At 40.6% G+C, this 27,657-nt stretch overlaps 3 protein-coding genes and 1 non-coding gene across 10 annotated transcripts in view; 2 read left to right on the top strand and 2 right to left on the bottom strand.

Moving 5' to 3' along the window:
- Positions 1-27,657, top strand: part of LOC106676623 (NACHT, LRR and PYD domains-containing protein 12) — a 198,102-nt gene that overhangs the window by 93,420 nt on the left and 77,025 nt on the right. The window lies entirely within an intron of this gene.
- LOC112431588 (uncharacterized) overlaps positions 1-27,657 on the bottom strand; it is a 47,312-nt gene that overhangs the window by 14,666 nt on the left and 4,989 nt on the right. The window lies entirely within an intron of this gene.
- LOC143414042 (GTPase IMAP family member 7-like) lies at positions 212-26,553 on the top strand. The gene is made up of 4 exons (XM_076877676.1): positions 212-307; positions 8,352-8,568; positions 24,090-24,681; positions 25,748-26,553. Exons 3-4 carry the CDS (start codon positions 24,108-24,110, stop codon positions 26,551-26,553), a joined length of 1,380 nt encoding a protein of 459 aa, XP_076733791.1. The 5' UTR covers positions 212-307; positions 8,352-8,568; positions 24,090-24,107.
- Positions 3,119-19,016, bottom strand: LOC112431590 (GTPase IMAP family member 7-like). The gene is made up of 4 exons (XM_076879425.1): positions 18,932-19,016; positions 10,226-10,267; positions 5,081-5,185; positions 3,119-4,405 (listed from the first exon to the last, which is right to left on the bottom strand). The coding sequence occupies exons 1-4, from the start codon at positions 18,954-18,956 to the stop codon at positions 3,642-3,644; spliced, it is 936 nt and encodes a 311-aa protein (XP_076735540.1). The 5' UTR covers positions 18,957-19,016; the 3' UTR covers positions 3,119-3,641.

Genomic DNA, 27,657 nt, shown 5'->3' with positions numbered 1-27,657 from the left:
GAAGGTAGAAAGTGTGACTGGATCTACAGACTGGAATCAGAGAAACATGATGAACATATTTGCAGTATAAAGATTTATACTCCAAACAAAGTAAACACTGTGGTTGTATCAGAGACGAGCTGTGATCAGTTTGTTCACTCTGAGCCAGTCTGACCACATATTTGTAAACCAGCACATGAAGGTGTGGCCCTCTCACAGTCTTCAGGTGCAGTCCCGCCTTCTTCCAGTAAGGAGCAGCTCACCTGTGTGTCTATGTTTACTGGCCAGCTGTGGAGTGGAGTTTGTTGTTGGTGTGTGTGAAGAAACTGTAAGTTTGCTTTGCTTCCTCCTTTAACAGTTTGACTGTTTGGTTCTGCTCTGTGATGTTTGGACCTGATGTTCAGCTTTGATCACTCTTGTGCTTGAAGACTATTAACCCCGATTCTTTTGTCCCCATGACAGAACAGAGGAAACCGACTCATAGTGTGTTGTAACATTTATATTTCTTTTTATTTAATCATCTTCCGGAAGAGAGAGACCCCTGCACAGCTCAAACGCCAGTTGCAGGATCTCTAACATTAGAATCATAAACTGTGCCTCATATAGGTTTTATTTTGGTACTTTACACGTCACACAGTCTCAAACATTGCTTATAAGGAAAGTTCCTCTTTTCTGGGTCTTTATCTATTAATAGGCCTGTGCACTAAAACTTCCTGTTTTTCAGTCTGGCTGAGCACTTAGTTTGTGAGTCAAAGGTGGCCTTGCTCTACAAGCCTTCATTATTAAAGTACATAAAACAATCTAATGAGCAGATACACATTAAAAATATTTCTTTTATTCCTAACAGTGGTAGGAAGTTATGTGTCCAAGGAGGAGCCTGGAGCAGGTAGAAGTGAGAACTCAGAGAGAAAGAAAGCATCAACGTTCATGTTAGAGATGGCACGATACCACTTTTTCATGTCCGATACCGATATCATAAATTTTGATATTTGCCGATACCGATATGAATCCGATAGTGTTTTTTAACTGTTTTTTTTAATATCTTGCTGCATTTTGTATAAGTTCATACTCAAGTTTAAATAAACAACAACTCTAAAGCTACTCAGTTATACCTGTATGTAAAAAAAAAAAAAATACACTACACCCAAAATATTTCATAGTTCAGCAAAACTGATCAATCTAATAAACTTAAACCTGCTCCATCCTCCCTATTCTGGTATTTGAAAGAGTACTTAGCAGAAATATTAAGCAACCTAACTAATAGGGTTGAAAACGCCCCACAAAAAAAAGAAATAGGGACCCCCCCCAACCTCCGCTTCGTGATGCTTAATCGACGTAATCAACTTTAATTTAATGCATGTAAAAGAAAATTCACAGAAATCAATTATTTTTCAAGAATAATTAAACAGATTCAACATCTTTCTTCAACAGAACTGCACAGATGGTACCTTCCCAAAGTAAAAAGTACTATAGCTTACTAGGGTATATTAGACTTAACAGTTACTATATACAGTAATGGACTTCTATATATTTTACATCAGATTAAAACTTTGGGTGTCAGATAATTATTTATTAAAAGCTCGACATTTTAAATGAGAATAAGAAAGAAAAGTATGTCTTTGTGCCCCCTTTTCCCTGTTCATGCCCTATCGGCCCCCCTGGCTAAACTTTGCTAGATCCGCCCCTGCACAGTTACCAGCCGTCAGCTACGTAGAAAAAGATCCTGGTGTAGAAAGTAATATTAAATACATTCTAACAACAGCTTATCAAGCTTAAACGTTCTGCTGTTGTTCAGCCGCTGGTTTCCTCTTTCTGGTGAGAAGTGGGCCAAAGACTAAGAAGAGAGACGATCAGCTGATCATTGATCAGTTTCATGATTGAAGTAGCAGCAGGAGAGAGAGAGAGAGGCAGTCGCTCCATATATCAGTTGTTAAGCTTAACGCCGGAATGCTTTACAAATATTCAGAGATGAACTTACACACTTGGTTTACTTCTCTCTGGGATCACTTCCTCAGAGATGAAATGCTGGTGAGGCTACAAATACACACAGCTGCTCTATCATGTGACCACACTGCTCCAACGTGCTTATGAGCAGAGTTACGCCGTGTCGCAAGTTTTGTGAGGTGCTTTTTTGATATTTAATGGATCGGATTACATTTTTTATTTCTCTCCGATATCCGATCCAGTAATTTAGGTCAGTATCGGACCGATACCGATACGTAATATCGGATCGGTCCATCTCTAGTTCATATTCATTTAGTGATTACACACATCTTTATTTCATAGATTTTACTATAGTTATACAGTGATGCTGAGAATGATGACTGAGCAGTAAAAATATGCAAATACTTTAGAGATCTCTGTATTTTTAATAAAATCCACATATTTCATATCACATATTTGAGCTTTATTCCAGCATGATTTATGTTTCAGCAAAATTTAACTGAACGTGTAGATTATGGCAAATATGACAGGTCAATTTGCTGAATGGAGCAGGAAACCTATCAATACTTATCTGAGCCCACCCCAAACAACAACAAAAAGGTTTAGCAGCAGGTATATCATCAGCTTAATGTCCTCCACCGTTCTGTTTGTGTCACATACAAATGCAGAGTGCAGGATACAAGCGTTTAGGAAGACCTTCCCACTCCCACTCGTCAGTGTTGTAAGTGATATATTGGGTGCATGTGTGCATCGATGAGGTGAAAAGATTGTGTATGACTGTATGTAAACTAGAGTGTTATTAAGATTCAGGGGGCAGATGTGATGTGAGCACCCAAATGATGATGAGATGTTGTTTGAGGAAGTGGAGGGCGGCAGGGTGCTTAAGACTGGGAGATAGCTGGATCCTTCTGGTAGTAATCCTCTAATAACCCGCTCAGTGAGGACCCGTATTTCCCACACCCCACCATGGGCCCTGCAACCACACCACCCCGGAGCATTGCCATGCCTAAGATCCCCACCCACCCTCCCCACCACTTTTACAGTTTTATATTTTTAAATGGTAAATGGCCTGTATTTATATAGCGCTTTACTAGTCGCTAAGGACCCTAAAGTGCTTTACACATCCAGTCATCCACCCATTCAAACATTGGTGATGGCAGCTACATTGTAGCCACAGCCGCCCTGGGGCGCACTGACAGAGGCAGAGGTAGATAATCATTACTTTCCTACAGAATGCCCCAAAAAACAACTATTTTTCCTACATATTTGAGATAAAGCGCTGATGTTTTGGCAGGAACCATCTTTCTCATAGTTTTCTATGAATTTAGCAAATACCAGTGCCATTCCTCAGAAAATATACTGACTACATTTCAGTTAAAGGTGTCCTTCTGAAGGAAGTGAATGAGCTTGTTGCTGGTTATCTGGCAGAGGGGATACTACCTTTACCAGGTCAGTATACAGATACATGACTTACAAGACTGACAGTGACAAAAGCTCTATATCAGAATTACTAAGCACTTTTTATGAACCACATGTAGACATGTTTCTCCTGATGAACCCAAAATTTTAACAACACTCGGGTCATGAGGAAGCTTCCAATTGTTGGATTATTTTTCTTTTCCAATGGAAAAATGGTGTTGGCATTTGAATTATGAACAAGAAACATTGAGGAACAGTGTGGAGTTTCTAAGAATGAAGCCATGAGGTTGCAGAAGAGGTTAAGGGGTAAACTTTAGTTTTAGGGTCATGTGAAACTTCTGAATGTCATCCATGGTGTCTGTTTCCACAGTCTGCTCTACAACATGGCGGACATCTAAAGCTTTGAAAAAGCGCTTCACTTCCTGCACTTCAGCCTGACATCGTCTCTTCATGCCTGATTGTTCCTTCTGAGCCTCCATCAGCTTCTTGTACTTTAACTCCACAGCTTTTATTTTCTCCTGCATTTCTTTCTTGAAGAACTCTCTGAGCTCCGACTCTCTCTGCTTCAACATTTCCTCCACCTGCTTGTAGGTGTAGTTGGAGTAAAACTCTTCTCCATTGTCAGCCACCATCCTCTCCACCTTCTCCAGCAGATCCAGGACCTGACCACGATCATCAGCTTGGCTGTTGTTGAAGACGTGGTATCTGTTCTGGGCCTTCTGCAGGACCTCCTTCAGTTCAGGCCCAGCCTCATCCAGCTCACTCTGGATGTCCAGTCCAGTTTCACCGTCCAGTGTAAAGAGGATCATTGTGTACTTCCAGGCACCGTCTCCAAAGATCTCCTCCACCTTCTCCACAGCATCTCTTTCCTCTTGTGTGAAGGGTCCCATCTTGATGACCAGCAGGATGGCGTGGGGCCCTGGGGCCGACATGTTGATGCATTTGGAGATCTCCCTCTTCACGATGTGATCAGGTAATGAGGTGTCGAAGAGGCCGGGAGTGTCAACGATGGTCACCTCCCTGCCGAACACCTCCCCACTCTGCTTGCAGCACTGTGCAGTGACTGAGGAGAGAAAACACATGAGTTTACTCTGAAACATGACTTCACTTGACAGGTCTCAGGAGATCATCCACCATTCATACACTTCATATGTCTGGTTTCTGTTTATCAGCACTGATTATTTTTTAGCTGCGTGATTTTGCTCCTCTAGCACAGTTTGGATTAAAAATAATAACACCTGAGCAAATGTCAGCTTTAATGTGAGTCGACTTCCACGAATACAAACAGGAAAACAGAGAGTGATGAGCTGATTATACAGTCTGATATCCGGCCAATGTTCAGCAGCAGCTGTGACTGTTTGTGCTTTTAGGAAGCTAGCCTGGAAAACCAGAGCAGTGGAGATTTGTTAACACACAGGTTTTATCTTTGTTTTAAAGGTCTGGAGTTTCTCTTGTGAAGGTATTTATTTCACATTTTAACTAATTATTGCCACATTTAATTAATTAAATTAATTTTGTCACTCCTGACCCTGGGCTGTGTTCTGTCTTTGTGTTTAAATAGCAAATCAAATCTTTACATTGTAGGTTTCTTAGCTCCCACTTTTATTCTGCCTAACTGAGATTGGGCAGTTATTCTGTGTGTAGTTCTTTGTTGTTCATATTGGCTTTACCTTTGCTGATAAGTCAAGTTGACTTATCAGCAAAGGTGACTGGATAAAATAATTAATTAATGTATTACCTGAGGACTGACTGACTGCTGCTCCAAAGGCATCTCTTCCCAGTATGGTGTTTCCACTGGAGCTTTTCCCAGCTCCAGTCTTGCCTACAACAACCAGTCTAAAGTCTGCAAAAGTGAAAACATGCCTGAACTTTAGGTTATCGGAATAAATAAAAAATAAAAATATTTTAAATTACAGTCCTGTTAAAGTGTTTGTCTCCTTCTACTGTCAAATCGTGAATAAAGGGGGTGGTTGTATATCAGGAAGTAGAGCAGGTCATCAACTAATCAAAAGGTTGGTTGTTTGATCCCTGACTGCTCCAGTCTGCAAACCAAATATCCTTGGGCAACCTCAAGTTGCTCTCCGATGCATCCATCACAATGTTAGATAGCACTAAGGCACAGAAGAAAAAGTGCTTGTGTGAAGGCTGTATAAAGAGCTTTAAGTGTTCTAGAAGAAAAATCCTTTATGAGAACCAGTCCATTTACCTCTTTGAGATATTTTTGATTAACTAATAAAGCTCCATCCCATTTTATGCCAACTAAAGAACAGCTGACACAAACGATTGTCAAGAAATGGTGGACATTTGATGGCAGGTCTTAGATAATCATGAGTTATCACTTGGTGTTCGCTCTCTTTGCGGTAGAGCATCACTTCCTGTTCCTGCTCAAATACAGTGGTGATTTTGAGTAACTTATCTGCTTAGCAATGTAATTAAAAACCTTTAGATACATTCTTTTTTCATAGTTTAATCTTCACGTGCTTCATCCAAAGCACACTTTCTGTGTACTCACTACCTAATTTATAGCCAAAGTATTCACTCACGCACGGTGGTTAGCATTGTTGCCTCAAGGCAAGAAGGTCCTGAGTTCAATTCCACCATCAGGCCAGGGCCTTTCTGTGTGGAGTTTGCATGTTCTCCCCCTGTTTGCGTGGGTTCTCCCAGGGTACTCCGGCTTCCCCCCACCGTCTAAAGACATGCACGTTGTGGGGATAGGTTAACTGAAAAGTGTAAATTGCCCACAGGTGTGAATGCGGGAGTGAATGTGAGTGCGAATGGTTGTCTGTCCCTATGTATTAGCCCTGCAACAGACTGGCGACCTGTCCAGGGTGTACCCTGCCTCTCGCCCTATGACAGCTGGGATAGGCTCCAGCACCCCCCGTGACCCTGAAAAGGATAAGCGGAAGTGAATGGATGGTATTCACTCACTGGGTCTTTATTGTTTCGCTCGCTTAGCTTAGCTCGTAGCCGACTCATTAGCACCATGGCTACTTCACCTGTCCCTCCTGCACTTTCTTGCTCATTGTGTCAGATGTTTAGTTACTCCTCGGCCTCCTTTAGCAGTAATGATATCTGTAACAAATGTAGTATATTTGCAGCGCTGGAGGCCAGGATTACAGAAATGGAGACTCGGCTTCGCACCCTTCATTCACCCATAGCTAGCCAGGCCCCTGTAGCTGGTGCAGCCGAAGATAGCGTAGGCCCTGCTAGCTGTTCCCCGGCAGACCCCAAGCAGCTGGGGAAAGAGGGCGGCTGGGTGACGGTGAGGAGGAAGCATAGTCCTAAACAGAAGCCCCAGGTACACCACCAACCCGTTCATGTGTCTAACCGTTTTTCCCCACTCGGCGACACACCCGCCGGGGGTCAAACTCTGGTAATTGGTGATTCTGTTCTCAGACATGTGAAGCTAGAGACACCGGCAACCATAGTCAATTGTCTTCCAGGTGTAATTGACCCCATGTCTCACCGGCTGGCCCCATGCTGGGCAAAATGTGTTGTTTTGTGTGCGCTCTCTCTCATCTGCATGGGTGGTCCTCATTATGGGCTCTGACCTCTGCTCTCATTTCTAGAAATATGGACAAATTTATTAAACCCCCCAAAATATGACTAACATAATCATCCTGCTGCAACCAGGTTTCTGTAAGGCAGAGTAAATCAATTTGTTGATCAATTATTAAGTCATGTACTAACAGAGACTTGGAGGAGAGAGACCTAATATTTAATAATCCACATTTCACTGTTTTACTCTTTGGTTCAGATGTGGATGCTGTATTGTTCTTTCTTTGTAATTGTTTATGTTTAAGTTGTTTGTTGCTGGTTTTTAGTTTGTTTTTTGTCTGTTTGGGAGCTGACACAGTCTCTATGGAGATGGGTTTTTGGGGGGGTAGCAGGAGGAGAGAAGCTGCAGAGAGGCGTGTAAGACTGCAACTCTGCTTCCTGGTCCCAACTCTGGATAGTTTAAACGAATCAACACCCCCGAGTCATTCTAACTACCAGAAACCTCGAAGCACAGGCCGAGGGGGCGGTGTGGCAGCAATTTTTCACACCAGCCTATTAATTAATGAAAGACCATGACAGACTTTTAATTCATTTGAAAGCCTGATGCTTAACATTGTCCACCCCAGCTGTGAAACTCAGAAACCAGTCTTACTTGTTATCATCTATCGTCCACCTTGGCCTTACACAGAGTTTCTGTCTGATTTCTCAGACTTTATATCTAATTTAGTTCTGAGCTCAGATAAAATAATTATTGTGGGTGATTTTAACATCCATGTAGATGCTAAAAATGACAGCCTCAACACAGCATTTAATGTGGATACTGTAGCTCCTGTGAAAACTAAGGCCTCAAATCAGAAGTACCTGACTCCGTGGTATAATTCTCAAACATGTAGCCTAAAGCAGATAACTAAGCTGGAGAGGAAATGGCGCGTCACAACTTTAGAAGGGGCGGGGGGAGCAGAAGGGGTGTCGGATGAAATTCGAACCACTTTAGTTGAGCATGTCCTTGTCCCTGGTATGACTATGAAGGAGCATGGGCAGCAAGTACAGACAAATTTGAGTCGCCCCCATCATCAGAACCTTCAGGGAGAAAAACAGGTAGGTGTACTTGCAGTAAGACTGCTGTGTACAGTAACTTTTGGTTACTGATCTCAAGTTTCTTGAGCTTAAATTTAAGCTTAAATTTCAAAACTTACATTAACTACTGATTTTATCTACTGTTCTGATTTTATCTGTTTTGATTTTATATACTGTTTTGTTTGTTTGTTTGTTTGTTTGTTAATTAGTTAGTTAGTTTATTTGCTTGTTTTAATCAATTTTAAATCATGCTTTTTATTTGTTCTTGTTTCTAATGTCTCTGTAAAGCACTTTGAATCACCTTGTTGTTGAATTGTGCTATACAAATAAACTTGCCTTGCCTTGCCTTTCTTGATTTTCAGTATGTTTCTTTTTTTTTTTCGTGTAAAAAGGATGTTTGACAGTTACAGTAATGAGCGCTTCTATTTTTGTAGGACACAGAAACGGCCACCTGGTGGAGGCAGGTTATGGGTTTTGTCGAAGCAGCAAGAGAGGGAACTTGTAAACATGGTAACTGCCAATAATGTAATCCGCCTGCAAGAGAATCAAAGGAGAGTGATCGAGGATGATCATCATTTTCGAGGGATAAATGCCATCAGTCTCTTCACAATTGACCACATCCTCTGAAAGAACCAATTCCAGATTAAACAGGTATGCCGCACCTCTTTTAAATGAAACTCTGACAGAGTAAAAAACCAATGAGTGAAATACGTTAAGGTATGAGTTTTGATATTGTATGAAGTACTGTGTTCCATCACAGCATTGCAGTTTATGCTGCCATTTGTGCACCCTTGAACTGTGATTCAGGGTAGCGATTTACTCTACTGTGTTATGTGTTTTGCAGAGAATCTTTGCGATTCAAGGACGGTCTGTTACCCATGAAATTATCTTTGTGGATGTGGCAGGGTTTAACCTGACCAAAGGAGAAGGGGGAGGAACATAGGGCTATTGTAAATGTCCCTGGTTCCAAAAAGTTCCTCTAAGATATGAGGAAAGGAGAGAAAATAATTTAAAAGGCAGCCAATGTCCAAAGAACAACTTCATAAAGCCTTCAGAGCACTTAAAAAAGAAAAACTAGGTGAAAGTCTGGCCTCTCTTATGACAAATATATAGAAATTATGGGTCACTCAAGATGTTTCCACAACATAAGAGTTTAACGAAATCCAAAGAATAAATCAAAATATAAAGTTTCAAAATAAAAAAAGAAGAAGGACATGCTTACACTGGAATATTTCTAACATTGAGTTATTTTCCAGTGTTAGAAAATCAGCACTGCTCAGTGTTAGCCATTGTTAATCTTCAAAACTGACTAGGTTACTTTTAAACATATAACACTGTCAAAAGTGTTACTTTAACACTCAACAGTGTTGTATTTAACACTCAGAGGTGTGGACCCATATAGACACTCTCCAGTGTTAATTTAACACTGGAGATTTTGCTGTGTACTAATGTAAAAGGGGCTTTTATGAAAGAACTCTCAGACAATGTGAGAATCTAATCAAAGGGAAAGTGTTATTTTTTTCGTACACTTAAATGGAACATTGATGTTAATTTGTCTAATCTATTAACGATAAGTAGTTGTAACAATATGGGGAATAAATAGGCAGTATTTTGTATGTTAACGGCCTGTCTTTAGTTCAGGATATGAGGCAGGAGAGAAACCAGTGGTTGAGGAGGCAGATGAAGAAGAGGAGAAAGATGATGAAAATATAAATTAGAAATCTTGGTCATATAATTGGAAAGAGCTATTTGCTATATTTAAAATAAATTTATAATTGACACTTTACAGCAGCTTTTCCCTTTCTTTTGGAATTATCATGAATCCGGAAGATTATAAAAAAAAATCAACTGGAGTATAGAAGGTCAATAGAAGTCTGTGAAGGTTCTCAGTCAACCAGGTCATCGTAGTCAAAGGAGCTTGCAAAGAAAAGCGTCTGGACTTCTTTAAGTTACTTGAAGACGTTTCACCTCTCATCCGAGAAGCTTCTTCAGTTCTAAGGTCAAATGGTGGAGAGTCCCAGATATAAACCCAGTGGGAGTTTCCCCCCACAGAGGGACAAAAGGACCCCCTGATGATCCTCTAATCACATGAGCCAAGGTGTGAAACTGGATTTGGGTCCCAATCAGCCAGAGTTTCGGGTGAGTTCATTGTGAAACCTGGCCACACCTTATCATGCGAATTCCTGAGATCAGATGGCCCACTCACATCCTGGGCCATCTGACCTCAGGAATCCAGACGCTTTTCTTTGCAAGGTCAATATAAACATTCCCACTGAAACAGGAGAATAGGACTGAAAGGGTTTCCAACCTTGACGGATATCCAAACTGTTTCTTCTTCTTGTCACTGATCCTATGAAAAGAGAAAATAAATTAATTTGAATGTTGTTCGTATAGTTATTATTAAAAGGAGTGTTATGAAAAGATTGATAAGAAGATAGGACAAAAAATTGTCTGCAGGTAAATTATTGTATGACAATATGTAGGTGTTTGTTCATGCATGTGTCATTGTTTTTGTAAGTGTGAAACCTCTAATAATGGAGTGTGATGTGAGTGCATTGAAATAGGTGCACAATACTTAGCCCCTCCCTGATTTCTTAGTTTTTTTTAATTGATCGCATTTACGTACAGTGGGGCAAAAAAGTATTTAGTCAGCCACCGATTGTGCAAGTTCCCCCACCTAAAATGATGACAGAGGTCAGTAATTTGCACCAGAGGTACACTTCAACTGTGAGAGACAGAATGTGAAAAAAAAATCCATGAATCCACATGGTAGGATTTGTAAAGAATTTATTGGTAAATCAGGGTGGAAAATAAGTATTTGGTCAATAACAAAAATACAACTCAATACTTTGTAACATAACCTTTGTTGGCAATAACAGAGGTCAAACGTTTACTATAGGTCTTTACCAGGTTTGCACACACAGTAGCTGGTATTTTGGCCCATTCCTCCATGCAGATCTTCTCGAGAGCAGTGATGTTTTGGGGCTGTCGCCGAGCACCACGGACTTTCAACTCCCGCCACAGATTTTCTATGGGGTTGAGGTCTGGAGACTGGCTAGGCCACTCCAGGACTTTCAAATGCTTCTTACGGAGCCACTCCTTTGTTGCCCGGGCGGTGTGTTTTGGATCATTGTCATGTTGGAAGACCCAGCCTCGTCTCATCTTCAAAGTTCTCACTGATGGAAGGAAGTTTTGGCTCAAAATCTCACGATACATGGCCCCATTCATTCTGTCCTTAACACGGATCAGTCGTCCTGTCCCCTTGGCAGAAAAACAGCCCCATAGCATGATGTTTCCACCCCCATGCTTCACAGTAGGTATGGTGTTCTTGGGATGCAACTCAGTATTCTTCTTCCTCCAAACACGACGAGTTGAGTTTATACCAAAAAGTTCTACTTTGGTTTCATCTGACCACATGACATTCTCCCAATCCTCTGCTGTATCATCCATGTGCTCTCTGGCAAACTTCAGACGGGCCTGGACATGCACTGGCTTCAGCAGCGGAACACGTCTGGCACTGCGGGATTTGATTCCCTGCCGTTGTAGTGTGTTACTGATGGTGACCTTTGTTACTTTGGTCCCAGCTCTCTGCAGGTCATTCACCAGGTCCCCCCGTGTGGTTCTGGGATCTTTGCTCACCGTTCTCATGATCATTTTGACCCCACGGGATGAGATCTTGCGTGGAGCCCCAGATCGAGGGAGATTATCAGTGGTCTTGTATGTCTTCCATTTTCTGATGATTGCTCCCACAGTTGATTTTTTCACACCAAGCTGCTTGCCTATTGTAGATTCACTCTTCCCAGTCTGGTGCAGGTCTACAATACTTTTCCTGGTGTCCTTCGAAAGCTCTTTGGTCTTGGCCATGGCAGAGTTTGGAGTCTGACTGTTTGAGGCTGTGGACAGGTGTCTTTTATACAGATGATGAGTTCAAACAGGTGCCATTCATACAGGTAACGAGTGGGGGACAGAAAAGCTTCTTACAGAAGACGTTACAGGTCTGTGAGAGCCAGAGATTTCCCTTGTTTGAGGTGACCAAATACTTATTTTCCACCCTGATTTACGAATAAATTCTTTACAAATCCTACCATGTGGATTCATGGATTTTTTTTTTCACATTCTGTCTCTCACAGTTGAAGTGTACCTCTGGTGCAAATTACTGACCTCTGTCATCATTTTAAGTGGGGGAACTTGCACAATCGGTGGCTGACTAAATACTTTTTTGCCCCATTGTATTTCAGATAATCACTTTTTAATATCAGACAAATATAAAATGCACTTTTTAACTTAAATTATTATTTCATTTACTAAAGGAAAATGTTACCCAAATCTACCTGGCAGAGTTGTTGAACAAAGAAATCACCTAAGTAGAGGCTGTCTGACAAAGAGAAGCAGGCTAAAAGATCTCAGAAAGCAACACATCACACCACAATCTTAAAAAAAGCTGAGACAGTGACATCTGTCAGTCTGGAAAGGGTTATAAAGCCATTTCTAAGGATTTGGGAGTCCAGTGATCCGCAGTGAGTGCCTTGATGCATTCTCAATCATCCAGGCAAGAAAATCCCAAAGGTTGGTCTTGAAAATGTACATATTAATGCTCAAGGAACTGATCTCACTGCACACTGTTCATTCAGCTGTGCTGGTTTCAGTCATTGTGTAAATGTCAACCTGCAGTCAGCTAAGACTGAAGGAGTCACCTGATGACTGAAAATGTCCAGATGAACACAATCAACTTTTGGCAGAGTAAAAGCCATTATCCACAAATGGAGGAAACTTAAAAGAGTGGTTAACCTTCCCAGGAGTGACGGGCCAGCCAAAATTACACCAAATTCAGCTGATTGGACATGATTTGGAAAGGCACACACCTGTCTATATAAAGTCCTATAGTTGACAATGCATGTCGGGCACAAACCAACCTGTGAAGCCCAAACAACTGATGTAGACCCCTGAGACGGGATTGGGTTGGAGAACAGATCGAAACATCCGACAATGATCGTTGGAAACTGGATGCACCTGAGCTCTATTTTGAGTGTCATGTCAAAGCCTGTGAATATTTATGTACATGTTAAAGTTTCTGTTTGTTTTTTTGAAACATGTAAAGGCAACAGTCAAAAACAGTTTGCAAAGTTCTGACAAATTTGTAAGTGAATGTTTGCTGTGAGCAGCTTTATTCAATTCAATTCAATTTTATTTATATAGCGCCAAATCACAACAAAAGTCGCCTCAACAATCATATGACCCCCTATGAACAAGTACTTTGGCGACAGTGGGAAGGAAAAACTCCCTTTTAACAGGAAGAAACGTCCGACAGAACCAAGCTTAGGGAGGGGCGGCATCTGCCCGAATCCAAACTGGAAGCTGGTTCCACAGAAGAGGGGCCTGAAAACTGAAGGCTCTGCCTCCCATTCTACTTTTAAATACTCTAGGAACAACAAGTAGGCCTGCAGAGCGAGAGCGAAGTGCTCTAATAGGGTGATATGGTACTACAAGGTCATTAAGATAAGATGGGGCCTGATTATTTAAGACCTTGTATGTGAGGAGCAGGATTTTGAATTCAATTCTGGATTTAACAGGAAGCCAGAACAGGAGAAATATGCTCTCTCTTTCTAGTCCCTGTCAGGACTCTTGCTGCAGCATTTTGGATCAGCTGAAGGCTTTTCAGGGAGTTTTTAGGACTTCCTGATAATAATGAATTACAGTCGTCCAGCCTGGAAGTAATAAATGCATGAACTAGTTTTTCAGCGTCACTCTGAGACAGGATATTTCTAATTTTAGAGATGTTGCACAAATGGAAGAAAGCAGTCTTACATATTTGTTTAATATGTGCGTTGAAGGACATGTCCTGGTCAAAAATGACTCCAAGGTTCCTCACAGTGTTACTGGAGGCCAAGGTAATGCCATCCAGAGTAAGAATCTGGTTAGATACCATATTTCTAAGATTTTCAGGGGCGAGTACAATAACCTCAGTTTGATCTGAACTAAGAAGCAGAAAGTTAGCGGCCATCCAGGTCTTTATGTCTTTAAGACATTCCTGCAGTTTAACTCATTGGTGTGTGTTATCTGGCTTCATGGACAGATAGAGCTGGGTGTCATCTGATATGATACAAACCACTGCAGCGCAGTACCTGTAATACCTACAGCATGTTCTAATCGCTCTAATAGGATATTATGGTCAACAGTATCGAACGCTGCACTGAGGTCTAGCAGGACAAGCACAGAGATGAGTCCACTGTCAGAGGCCATAAGAAGATCATTTGTAACCTTCACTAAAGCTGTTTCTGTGCTGTGATGAGCTCTGAAACCTGACTGAAACTCTTCAAATAAACCTCTGCAGATGATCTGTTAGCTGTTTGACAACTACTCTTTCAAGGATGTTTGATATAAAGGAAGGTTGGAGATTGGCCTATAATTAGCTAAGACTGCTGGGTCTAGAGATGCTTTTTGAGTAAAGGTTTAACTACAGCCAGCTTGAAGGCCTGTGGTACATAGCTGATTATTAGAGATAGGTTGATCATATTTAAGATCGAAGAATTAATTAATGGCAGGACTTCTTTGAGCAGTTTTGTAGGAATGGGGTCTAAAAGACACGTTGATGGTTTGGAGGAAGTAATTATTGAAGTTAACTCAGAAAGATCAATTAGAGAAAAAGAGTCTAACTTAACATCAATGGTACTAAGAGTAGCTGTAGATAATATTACATCTGTGGGATGATTATTGGTAATTTTTTCTCTAATGATAAAAATTGTATTTGTGAAGAAGTTCATGAAGTCATTACTAGTTAACGTTAAAGGGATGTTTGGCTCAACAGAGCTCTGACTGTTTGTCAGCCTGGCTACAGTGCTGAAGAGAAACCTGGGGTTGTTCTTATTTTCTTCAATCAGTGATGAATAGTAAGATGTTCTGGCTTTGCGGAGGGCTTTCTTATAAAGCAGCAAACTATTTCTCCAGGCTAAATGATGATCCTCTAAATCTGTGACACGCCATTTCCTCTCCAGATTACGAGTCATCTGCTTTAGGCTACGTGTTTGAGAATTATACCACGGAGTCAGGTACTTCTGATTAGAGACCTTAGTTTTCACAGGAGCTACAGTATCCAGAGTCGTACGTAGTGAGGAGGTGAAATTATTAACAAGATAATCGACCTCTGTTGGAGCAGCATTCAGATAGCTGCTCTGCTCTGTGTTGGTAATGCCCTGTATCAACACAGAGCAATCACCGAATAATAAACTTACAGAGATCTGCACTTGATGCTGCCATTATGACGGTTTACCCTGTCCGTTTTTTTGTTTTTGTTTTTTTTTCCCCTTCAAATGAGCAGGAAAAAAAATCTGCATGCCAAAATAAGACACCAACTATTTCTCCAGGCTAAATGATGATCTTCTAAATTTGTGACACACCATTTCCTCACGCCATGAATGTTAAAATCACCCACAATAATTATTTTATCTGAGCTGAGCACTAAATCAGATAAAGGCATGTGGTGACTCCATGGCTGCACAGGGTTTTAAAGTCCCTGCAGTTCAGACAATGCGGGGAAGCACTTTTACAATCTCCAAGCTTGGCTGCCAACATTTCCAGACAGATCAGTTGATGACAGCAGCACTTGTCATGAGGAACTGGAGGTACACTGAAACGTCACATTTTTATTTCTTTTTTGCAATAATAGTTACAGCACTGCAAACAGAAATGTTTTAAAAGTTTATGCAAACCAATATCTGACAGATGTGCTCAAAAATATTTGAGAAAGCGCATATATCAGTGTTTTTGGTAAATACAATAGTTCATAAATTTTGATAGAAAACAAAATAAAAGTTCAAAAGTCGTTGGAAAGAAGCAATAACAGACAGACCGTTGTATTTTCTGTTCAAGTTCACATCAGTTTTTTTGCCTATGAGGCAAAAATGAACTACAAAGTTATCTCTCAGTACCTGCATAAGAAAGCAAGCTCACTGCACACATCATTGTTCAGTATTTTTCTGCTATACTCTTTGTCTGCTGTAAAGCTGTTATGCTGGAGTTCTAGAATCGTTCTATATCGTTGCCCTGTACCTGTGCATGTGCAATGACAATAAAGTTGAATTCTATTCTATTCTAAATTGTTGTTGTAATCTATAGTTTGTTATTTTGGGTTAAAGTTGGATTTTGCATGTTGGGGCCCCAAGAGGCCTTGTAGCAGTGCATACAGTGTGCTGGTGCTGGCCTTGTGGTTTACTGATGTTTGCCATTTTGCATCCTACAGTGTTAGTACATGTTCAGTCAACTATCATGGCTGCTTCCAATCCTGGAGCCAGTACACAGCTGGAGTATGAGTAGATGAACTAGTCTTTTACGCAAAGACACTTTGAACAAGAATACAGTGCAGTATATTGGTAACAGCTTGGTTGTTATAACAGAAATATGTAAATATGCCTGCAGAGTATTGCTTATATTGTGTTTCACTTCACTTTGTATAAATCATGAAAACTCTCACAGGGTGCTATTGATGTGTTGAACAAACATTTTGTGGAATTGTATACAATCACAAAATTATATTTGTTGTGAAGTGGACATAGCACTGGGTGATTAAAACGCAAAAAAAGAATGACGACAGACCTTTTTATGTTGAAAAAGAAAAACTACCAAAAACACCTTTAACTACTGTACCTTGTATCTTTTGAAGTATAGATAGCCGCTTTTACGAGGTGCAGTTAAAGGAGCCATAGATATGTAGCTATATATATATATAGCATATTGAACAGTGGAACATTAAAAATCCACTTCAGGCAGTTCAGCATTGTCTCGTGACGCTTTGTGCATAACGGTGCGTTCACACCGAACGCGATAGAGGCGGCCAGAGCGTCAGGTTTACATGTAAAGTCAATGGAAAGGCGCGATGACCCGCGATTGTGGCTCCCGCGAAAATTCGGAAGCAGATTTGCATCGCCAAAACGCCAAAACACGTGTCAGTGTAGCGCGTCTGGCGCGTTTGACTCGCAAAAAAAAAAACCACGCGTGTGAGTTTTTGTGTTGCATTTTGTGCACACACGCGTTAAGCGTCTACCGCTGGAGTTGGAAAAATCTGAACTCCAGCGTCAAATCGCGCCGCGACAACCAATCAGGAGCCTGGTGACGTGGCTGTTACCTAGTTCAAAGGGGCAGATCCAGCCAAAGCCCTTTATTCTTCAATAGAAGGAAGGCTAATCAATGCCGTAGCAAACAACTCGGAGCTGTACAACACCAGCTGCTTTCTGGACCGAGACAGGAATAAAAAGGACCGAGCTTGGAGGAAGATATGTGAAGAGATCGGGCAACCTGGTAAGTTCATTCATTTCTCTTTTGAAAGTTTTCACTGACCCGGGAAGCCGCACAAAAGCTAGCAAGCCACCGCTATTTTCCCACTGACGTACAAATACCGTTCTGCTTTTATGCATGTTATCATTTAGGAATATATTTTATTGTTTATTAATAAACAGCACACAGTGGTCCCGCTGTTCATCCGTCACTGCTTTGCTTTTTCGCTGATTTTTTATTGCACAGTACAGCATTGCATTCTGCAGCCTGATTGACAAATCTCCTGCGCTTGCCAAATTTATCACGTTTGGTTTTGATAACCATCGCGTCCAATAGAAAAAACAGCACAAAAACACCCATAACTATGAGCCTCATTCGGAAATACACACCTGCACCGTGAGGGAAAAAGGCGCACGAAAGTGGCGGGCAGATGAAGACAAACCGCGGCATAATAATACTTTTACGTTTTGCAATCTACAAAGGTTTGCACTTTGAGAATCAATTGTGAGAACTGTGACCAGGGGCTAGTTATTCTGAGAACCCCTGCAATAAATGAGGGACCACTGTCTACTCTACGATTATTATATCCAACCTGTTAACATTTAATACTGTATTGATAGAACCAACTGATTCTGCAGCAGAGCATCCCCAGTCCCTGAGCTCCTGCTGCTGCACCCACAGGTATGTACAGCAAGCACTGATACCTTTTTAGTCGGTGGGATTCCCTTGTGATCACCTTTACTAAATATCTACAACCAATCTGATTATATCCTGTTATTGTTTGTTTTGTTTTTTTCAATGTTGAAATTAAAATCTAGTAGCAGCCTTCTCATTTCTTTGTGTTTTGTGCTGTTTTACAGGCCCACAGAGGAGGACGGCTCCGAGGCAGATGAGGGACGGGTCCCAGGACGGTCCATCGGCGCTGGAGCTGGCCACCCTGGTGTCCCTGAAGAGTCCACACCAGTCTCCAATGGAGCAGTTCCTCCTCAGCCTTGTTCCTGCTCTGGAGAGCAGCTGGTCCTTTTTATTCCTGTCTCTCTGTAAATTCTTATATTTTATATATTTATGTTTAATGTTTTTCTGTTTAAGACTTTTAATATTATTTCAAATAAATGTTTATAATGACTAATGTCTCAGTTCTACTACACAGCAAATGTTGGCACACGGCTTGACACATGTAGAATTTATTTCATATTATACTAATGACAAAATATACTGATACAGTGGGATGCAGAAGTTTGGGCAACCTTGTTAATAGACATTATTTTCCTGTATAAATCGTTGGTTGTTACAATAAAAAATGTCAGTTAAATATCATACAGGAGACACACACAGTGATATTTGAGAAGTGAAAAGAAGTTTACTGGATTTACAGAAAGTGTGCAATAATTGTTTAAACAAAATCAAGCAGGTGCATAAATTTGGGCACCACAAAAAAGAAATGAAATGAATATTTAGTGTATATCAATGTGTGTGTCTCCTATATGATATATGGGGTGCCTTTGTCTGGATGTGCTTCCCATCCAGAGCTGCACAGCACAGAGGGAAGTTCCAGCGCTCCTGGAATCCCTCTGTGATGGACCGCCAGTCTCCATTTTGTGTAAAAGTGAAAGTAACACGGACCTAACCCAGAAAAACGAGCCTCCTTCGCTCCTTTATAATCCGCACACAATACTTCATCAGGCATTACATTACAGTCACCTCAATACAGAGAGCAGAAAACTGAATCACTGAATGATAAACTTACCGAGATCTCCGCTTGCTGCTGCCATTATGACGGTTTACCCTGTCCGTTTTTTGGTTGGTTTTTTCCTTTCAAATGAGCAGGAAAACAAAATCTGCATGCCAAAATAAGGCACCAACTACCGGTCTGAATTTTAATCGTATATTTTTAAGTCAAACCCATGCACGCGAGGGGGCGGATTAGGAAAGTTATTGTTATCATTACTGAGCCTTTTCAATAAATAAATGAATAAATAAATAAGGCCAAGGTAAACCATGAAAAGTGCTTCGAGTGCTTTTATTTTTTAAAGTCACATCCGGTGCCAGCAGCACTGTCTAAATTAAGTGCGTCACAAAAAGGACGAAGAGGAGCTCTCTGCCTTAGGTCAGTTTTTCGGTTTGTTTGGTTCTTATTTATTCTAATGTCTTTAACGTGTGCTGTCACTTCTGCAGCTGATCTGAAATCTGTTTTCAAGAATTTACCTGTTTTGTTTTCTTAGTTTCTATTGAAGTACTTGATCTTGTCGCTTCTGTCGTCCAACAACCAAAAATTGCACGGAGTATATTATATCACATGATAATACGTAGTAATATATTATTGCAGCTGAAGTCGCTTTCAGTTACACTGAGAATCTCCTTGTGTTATTGGGTAAATAATACAGCATCATGTGTTTGATATTCATGCGATTGTTAGGTTTCATTTTATTGCTTTTATTTAAATGACCAGAAAGTAAAAATGAAGTTGTACTAATGTCAGGGACATTAACGTCTCCTGGAAGTTGTTTTTGGACATTGTAGTGAGGGCAAGTTTGTGTCGCTATAAAGAATTGTTTAATATTTGACTTTTAATATCTCAAACAAATCATCAGAATACTTTATTCATCCCCAACCTGCTGATGCCCCAGCATGCCGAGGACAGCACTGGCCACAACAGACTCGTAGAAACCGTGAGCATTCTGTCAGATGTTGAAGGACCTCAGAGACTGAAAATAGAGACGACTCTGGCCCTTCCTGTAGAGTGCGGTGTTTTGGGTTTTTTTTTTTTTTTTTTTGACCCAGCCCAGTTTCTATGTGTACTCTGAGGCATTTATAGTCCTCCATGGTGTCCACATCGACCCCCTGAATTGACTGGTGTCAAGCCAGCCTCCAATTCGAGACTTGCAGTCAAGCCAGCCTCCAGTTTTTTTTCTTACGTTCCCCGTGTATTCAAAGTATTACGGGAATGGATGTGGAAACCGGATTTCAAAATAAAAGCCAACTTCGAGTGAATTAACAGATATATAATTTAGGCTTCTTTTTTTTTTTTTTTTTTTCTATCTGACACAGCCTTGTACCCTAATTGTGCCCTGTCACTATCAAGGCCATCTTATTTTGGATTTCAAAGTAAAAGCCCTGTGAATCTTCATTTTTGAGCTACTCTTTCAATGACTTCATAATGCTCTTAAAAGCAAAAGTCGTATTTCCAAATACTATTTGAACTTTATATCAACACTTTCCAACCACAGTCTTTTTCACAGTAATACCATATCAATATCAAGTCAGTCTGATTTTGCCTTTCATAGTAATGGCCCTTTGAAATTGCCGATATTTGACTTAATCTTCTAACGATTCAAAATGCTCTAAAATGAGCAATTTGAAAAGGCTTTTATTTTGGAAGGCATAATCAGAATGACTTGATATTGATATGGTATCACTGTGGGGCTTTATACTGTTGATCTAAAGTGGAATTATCCTGTGGAAACAGGAATTTTCCATTTTAGAGCATTTTGAAATCACTGAAAGTTAGGTCAATTATGGACAATTTGAAAAGGCTTTTATTTTGGAAGGCATAATCAGAATGACTTGATATTGAGATGGTATTACTGTGGGTCTGTATACCGTTGATCTAACATGGATTCATCCTGTGGAAACAGCAAAATTCTGTTTAAGAACATTTTGAAATCGTTAAAAAAGTAGGTCGTATATGCTCAATTTGAAAGGGCTTTTATTTTGGAAGGCATAATCAGAATGACTTGATATTGATATGGTATCACTGTCGGGCTGTATACTGTTGATCTAAAGTGGAATTACCCTGTGGAAACAAGTATTTTTCATTTTAGAACATTTTGAATCGTTAGAAGATCAAGTCAAATATCTGCAATTTCAAAGGGCCATTACTATGAAAGGCAAAATCAGACTGACTCGATATTGATATGGTATTACTGTGAAAAAGACTGTGGTTGGAAAGTGTTGATATAAAGTTCAAATAGTATTTGGAAATACGACTTTTGCTTTTAAGAGCATTATGAAGTCATTGAAAGAGTAGTTCAAAAATGAAGATTCACAGGGCTTTTACTTTGAAATCCAAAATAAGATGGCCTTGATAGTGACAGGGCACAATTAGGGTACAAGGCTGTGTCATATAGATCTAACATTAGAGTTTGTAAAAAAAAAAAAAAAGCCTAAATTATATGTTATTATGTTCTTAACATATCTGTTAATTCACTCGAAGTTGGCTTTTATGTTGAAATCCGGTTTCCACATCCATTCCCGTAATACTTTGAATACACGGGGAACGTAAAGAAAAAACTGGAGGCTGGCTTGACTGCAAGTCTCGAATTGGAGGCTGGCTTGACACAAGTCTGAAACGGAACATGGTTCAAAAGCTTTCTGGTCCTCCTGATGTCTACAATCAATTCTTTGGTCTTTCTCATTTTGAGCTGCAATTGATTGTGCTCGCACCATGTGACAAAAGAAAACAAAATTAAACTAGCAAAATTTTTGATCAAAAGGTATGATGTACTGACAGTGTCATCACCACCACAGCGTTAACACAGAGTCATTTTACATACATATCACAAAGAGGCGAGCTCAGGTTGAGTGAAGGAAAACGTTTTTCTAGCTTCCAAAATGCCCTCCAATCACCATTAAAACTTTTACTGTGAAAAAACTAGAGGGCATCTTTCATCAAAGCATCTGATCAACAAACTCCGACGTGGAGAAAAGCAAACTTTGTAGCTCGATGTATAGCTTTCTGCTCCATCTATCTCTGTCTGTTTTACACAGAAAAATCTGCAGCAAGCCTCCAGAATTTGTCATCAAGAATGTAAAACAGGGGTGTCAAACTTAAATGAGCTGTGGGCCACTGCTGGCACTGTCATCTCATTGGAGGCCACTTTAGAATATCCCAGCCATCCCTGGAGGTTACTGCCAGATCCTGTCACAGAAAAACCAGGTCCAGCACAGGTGACTCCTTGCACCCCGCCCACCACCTGTTTGATCTGCTGCCCTCTGGGGCCTCAGCTTCGTCCCCTTTTGGGTTGTTAACAAACACCACACTACTTGGTACTTTTATATCACCTTTCTACTAAATTTTGAACCCTCAAAGCACGTTTTACTACCTGTCTTATTCACATAATCACATATAATTCATATAATTCTTTTATCTATCTCTAAGCACTTCCAGCTAACATTTACAGACTATCTGATGGATCCATTTGGGGGCAAGTTGGGGTTCAGGATATTTTGACATGTGCTAGAGATTGATCCACCTACTAGAGCTGGGCGATATATCGAGTTTTTAAAAAATATCGATATATTTTTATACGAGATATAAGATGTGACAATATCCTTTATATCGATATAGTCTATGTTACGTTATAATTATACTTGTGGACCCGCAGGTTTGCCTCTCTTTCGTCCACTTTCGTCTTTACGCAACGTTACTCGGCCTCGCCTCTCCTTCACTGAACACAACTCCTCGTCCCCCATCGCTTCACCTGCAGGAAGCGACAAGATGGACACGGCAAATCTCCGTTAACGAGTTACTGCGCATCGCCCCGTGCGTGGGGCTGGACGGCGTCAACGTGTTAGCTAGCTAACCACGCTAACGAGCTAACCACGCTAACGAGCTAACCACGCTAACGCCATGCAGCCCAGAGGCGCTGCACGGACTAAAATCCTTTCATTTTCTCAAAAGTTGACAGCTCGCCTTATGTATGAATTCTGGTTGTGCTTGATGGCCGCGAACCGATTTTCTGTGGAACACGGCGCTCAGCAATCTGTCAAAAAATGTTTTAGTACGACTTTGGTAAGCTACGGTGCTGCACCGCTTGATGGATTGTCGGAGCATTACGGCTGAGCCTCGCGGAGTGATACGTACTGTGCTTCAACGTAATATTACCCTACTGTGTATAAGGACCATAAATGGCACCTGTTAAGAGACGCGGTTGCGAAGCGGATTTCAAACTCCAGGCTGTCAGTCACACAGTAGAAGTTGGGAACAGAGCAGCTGTGAAATCTGTCTTTGTTATTGTGCTCAGCGTCTTTTAGTTTACATTTTGACTGCACAATTGTGAGCTTTTTGTTATGCACAAAAACAACATTGTTTTCTTTTATTTATGGAGCATTATTATTTAATAAATGCTCATAATTTATTTTTGAGTAAATTTTATGTACATCTGCTCTATGTTAATAAAAGTGCCTGTGTGACATCTGGGACACAGCTTTGACTAAGAACTCTCTTTTTGTTCTTACTTTATGGCTTTAAAAAAATATATCGAGATATATATCTTATATCGCCATCCAGCTAAAAAATATCGAGATATGAATTTTGGGTCATATCGCCCAACCCTACCACCTACCTTCCATTTAAACAACCTAATTCACAGCTGTACCACTGTGGTGAAGAGAGAGCTGAGTGTAAAAGCGAAGCTCCCAATTTACCGTTATCTACGTCCTTACCCTCACCTATGGCCACGAGCTGTGGGTAGTGACCGAAAGAACGAGATCGCAGAAATGCGCTTCCTTTGAAAGGTGGCTGGCCTCTCCCTTAGAGATAATGTGAGGGGTTTGGCCATCTGGTAGGCGCTACTCCTGCACATTGATTAGGGCATTTGACAAGGATTCCTCCTGGGCACCTCCTAGGTGAGGTGTCCTGGGCATGTCCCACCAGGATACCAGGAGGCTCCGAGGCACACCCAGGACACACTGGAGAGATTTTATCTCTTGGGTGGCCTGGACAAGGTGGAGGAGGTGGCCGGGGTGGAGGTCTGGGTTTCTCTCCTTAGGCTGCTGCCCCTGCGTCCCAGCCCCGGATACTGCCCTGTGTTTGGAAGCTGATAAAAATCTTTCAGCTTTCAGACTTGTTGGAGCTTCAGGGCCTGTGAAATTGTACAATTGATGTTTTCTGTTTTCTCCTGCAGATTTGCTGATGTTCAGACATGGATCAGAGTCTCACCATCATTCTTCTTGGACACACTGGGACTGGGAAAAGTGCATCTGGAAACACCATTTTAGGACAGGCGATGTTTGAGTCTAGACGTGCCTTAAAATCAGTTACAACTGAAATCTCAGAGAAAAGTAAAGTTTTGTTTGGGAAACAGATCTCAGTAATTGACACTCCAGGAATTTTATGTGATGGATCAGAGGAGAAAATAAAAACTTACTTTCAAGAACAGCTTCAGTCCTTCAGAAATGTTTTGTTCCTAGTAGTAATTAAAATTGATCGATTCACCGATGAACAAAAACGTGCTGTCGAGGCAGCAATGGAAGTCATTGGGGATCAGGAACTGAAGAACAGCTTTCTGCTCTTCACCAGAGGAGATGACTTGGACAATATGACCTTAGAGGATTTTATCAATGAAGACCCACAAGGTTCACTCCCACCACTTGCTGAAAAGTTTGGAAGACGGTACCATGTGTTCAACAATAAGGAAGGAGGACAGAAACAAGTCGAAGATCTGCTTCAGAAGTGGAATGAGCTTCACAACAGGAACCAACATTACCATTCACAAGGTAATAAGTTACAATTAAATAGTAGCTAAATGGTTAAAATTGCGTTCTTTTCCAACTCTTCACTGCATATGAAAATGAGGAGTGTGAGAATTATTCAATTCTTGCAAGTGTGTCTTGGCTCTCTCTGCAAATTAGTAAAGTATGAACAAATTTAGGTCCAAAAATATTGATAAATCACTGATTTGTCATTAAAAACATTCATAAGCAAAATTTTACTCATAGATCTGTGGTTTCTTCTAGGGTTGTCACATTAGAATTTCAAACTTCATACGAACAGCTAGGAAAATACTGATGTTATATACCATGGGAAAAATTTAGTGCGAGTTATTCTCCACACTCTGGAGTCTCTGCTCAGTTCAGGTACGCTTCCCCCACTGCTCTGCACAGCCCGCCCACTTCCCCTCTCATATCAATTACATCAGCACTCCTGGTGGTAACTATTAAACAGACATCAAGCATAAAATAAGGAATGCTTTTCAGTGTTAAATCTAGTGCAAGTAAATTGCCTGCTACAGACCCTAGTGATTCAGGTTTGTGTGATTCATTACGTTGTCACCTGACTTGGAGAAATAAATGATGGAGCAAACAAGCTGTTAAAAAAATTGACGGCAATCGATTGCAGACCTTCACCAATCTGAGCTTAATTGTAGTCAGTTCGAGTCAGGATGCCTCTCACACTAACCTGCACAAAGGGGTCATTGGTCAAAAAATTGATCACTGTAATTGCTAGAAATTAGTCTAATACAGAAAAAAGGCAATCTGTTGCCAACCACTGCCAACCATTCATGGTCACATTGAGTTGAGAATTTGTGAAAATTTCACAAATTTTACCTCTAGTGTCACTGAGGTCTTAAACAACAATATATATTGCACAGTGACTACTGTAGCCTCACCAGCTCATGTTTTACTTGGATATGAACATTGTGCTGGTGACAAAATACCACAAGCACAGGTCTTGGAAAAATGATCAGTATTGTAGGGTGGCTGCTCTTCATACCTTTACTGTTTTATAAGTGCTGAAAAGCGTAATTGTTCTGATTCAGGAAATTATTTTTATGTTTTCCAGTTTCTTTTACCAGCAATTCAGTTCCAGTGGAGAGGAGGATCGTGCTACTTGGTCTTTCTGGAGCCGGGAAGAGTTCATCAGGAAATACCATCCTGGGATCTGAGAGGTTTGAATCCAGCTGTGACTTTGCAGCAGTCACGACTGAGTGTGCTGCTGAATCTGTGATGGTGGAGGGTCGACGTGTCACGGTGATAGATACTCCAGGATTCAGTGATGAAGTTCTGTCTAGCCGTGAGCTGTGTGAGGAGTTGATGAAGGTGCCACTGATGGCCTCTCCAGGACCACATGCCTTAATCTTTGTGGTTAAATTGGACAGACTCTCCGAAGCAGACTGTGCACTCTTGGAGCGGCTACCTAAACTGTTTGGTAGTGATGCTTCAAAGTACTCAATGGTGCTTTTTACTCATGGCGATAAGCTGAAAAAGAAGTCTGTAGAGGATCTCATGCAGTCAAACAGCCATGTATCAAAACTGGTGTCCTTGTGTGCTAACCGATACTGTGTATTTGACAATGAAAAGAGAGAAAATAAACTGCAGGTTCGAAGCCTCCTGGATAAAATAGATGAGATGGTCACAGCTAATGAAGGACAATACTACACTTCCGATAACATGAAAACATTTGAGCGATATATTAGAACCAAAGATAAATCCTCATCAGGACAGTTAGTTCCAGTAAACCCCGAAAGCTCTCACCATGATGATGAGAAACCAAAGAAGATGAGATTTGAGGAGGTTCTGAACTTTGTAAAAGAACTCATAGAGCTCATACGTTCATACGCTAAAGGCACGCGTTATCATAGCTTTTGACCATGTGTCAATGTGTTAAAAGTGTGTTTATGTTATGTTCTTCTATTTCCAGTCATCAAAAAAAAATCATGATTCAGTACATGTGAAATATCTCAAAATATCCATTTACTGTAAAACTTAGTATAACAAGAAAATTACTTGATGCAAAAAGGCCTGTTTTTATACACTTTAAAAATTGACGCAACTTATGCAATTTGTAGAGTTACAAATACTATTTCAGCTTCATATTAGACGGAAACAACTGAATTTTTCTGAACATTTTCTATTCAGAATTTAGTGAAGCAAACCTTCTATGAACTGTGGGAATTGTAAACCCTAGTATCACTACCCCTTATAGTTTAGAAGTGCTATCTTGGATCTTGGATTGTAGAGACAGTCTAATGTTCACTGCAACCTTTTTGGAATTATGAACAATAATTGTTTAAATTTGAGGATTCTTATTTCACCTGTGTCAAATAGCATTAGGCAGTTTATATCGGTACTGATTGTTCTCCTAATAATGTGTTTTTCTTTACCATTTTTTATATTTATATTTGTATTTCTTTACTATTACTGTTAGGTTTTGTATTGTTGATTGTCATTTATTGTTAGAAATATTTACTCATATATGCTTAGAAGTATATAATCATTTGTAGATTGAAAGAATGTCTCATCCTAGGAGGTCTGTAACAACTCTGTGTAGCATGAAGAGGGGAGTGTGTTCACTCCTCTACAGAGTGTTCTGGCATCGATCACACACCTCCTAGGAGAGGTTTTATCTTTTCTTATTGATATATGGTTTAGCAAACACACGTATATCTGTTTGAGTATAAGAGCCTTTTGTTCAGATGGACCCATTAGACTCCTGGCACCAGCTTTGGGGAGTCTTCACAGGGTCACATCTTGACCACACACACACACACACACACACACACACACACACACACACACACACACAGTATTCTTTGTTCACATGTATACCTATGTAAGATGTTATATGTTAATGACCCTATGCATATTCATGTAACCACAATAAAAGGAGTGCTGTGGGGAGCCTGGCTGAGAGTCTGACGGAGGTCAAGTGGGTGGAACGACACTTGGCTCCAGCCAGGTCTCCCTCATGCA

This window comes from Maylandia zebra, linkage group LG3, assembly GCF_041146795.1.
Source record: "Maylandia zebra isolate NMK-2024a linkage group LG3, Mzebra_GT3a, whole genome shotgun sequence".
In the NCBI taxonomy this organism is placed as follows: domain Eukaryota; kingdom Metazoa; phylum Chordata; class Actinopteri; order Cichliformes; family Cichlidae; genus Maylandia; species Maylandia zebra.
This window is presented reverse-complemented; position numbering and strand designations above follow the sequence as displayed.

What these genes read in the sequence shown, in the direction of transcription:
- LOC112431590 (XM_076879425.1), bottom strand. Translation starts at nt 18,956, where the DNA reads ATGGCAGCAGCAAGCGGAGATCTCG. An exon ending in AGCAGCAAGCGGAGATCTCG is followed by an intron (nt 10,268 to 18,931) that starts GTAAGTTTATCA and finishes CTCTTTTCATAG; the next exon opens with GATCAGTGACAAGAAGAAGA. An exon ending in CAGTTTGGATATCCGTCAAG is followed by an intron (nt 5,186 to 10,225) that starts GTTGGAAACCCT and finishes TCACTTTTGCAG; the next exon opens with ACTTTAGACTGGTTGTTGTA.
- LOC143414042 (XM_076877676.1), top strand. Translation starts at nt 24,108, where the DNA reads ATGGATCAGAGTCTCACCATCATTCTTCTTGGACACACTGGGACTGGG. An exon ending in CCAACATTACCATTCACAAG is followed by an intron (nt 24,682 to 25,747) that starts GTAATAAGTTAC and finishes TATGTTTTCCAG; the next exon opens with TTTCTTTTACCAGCAATTCA.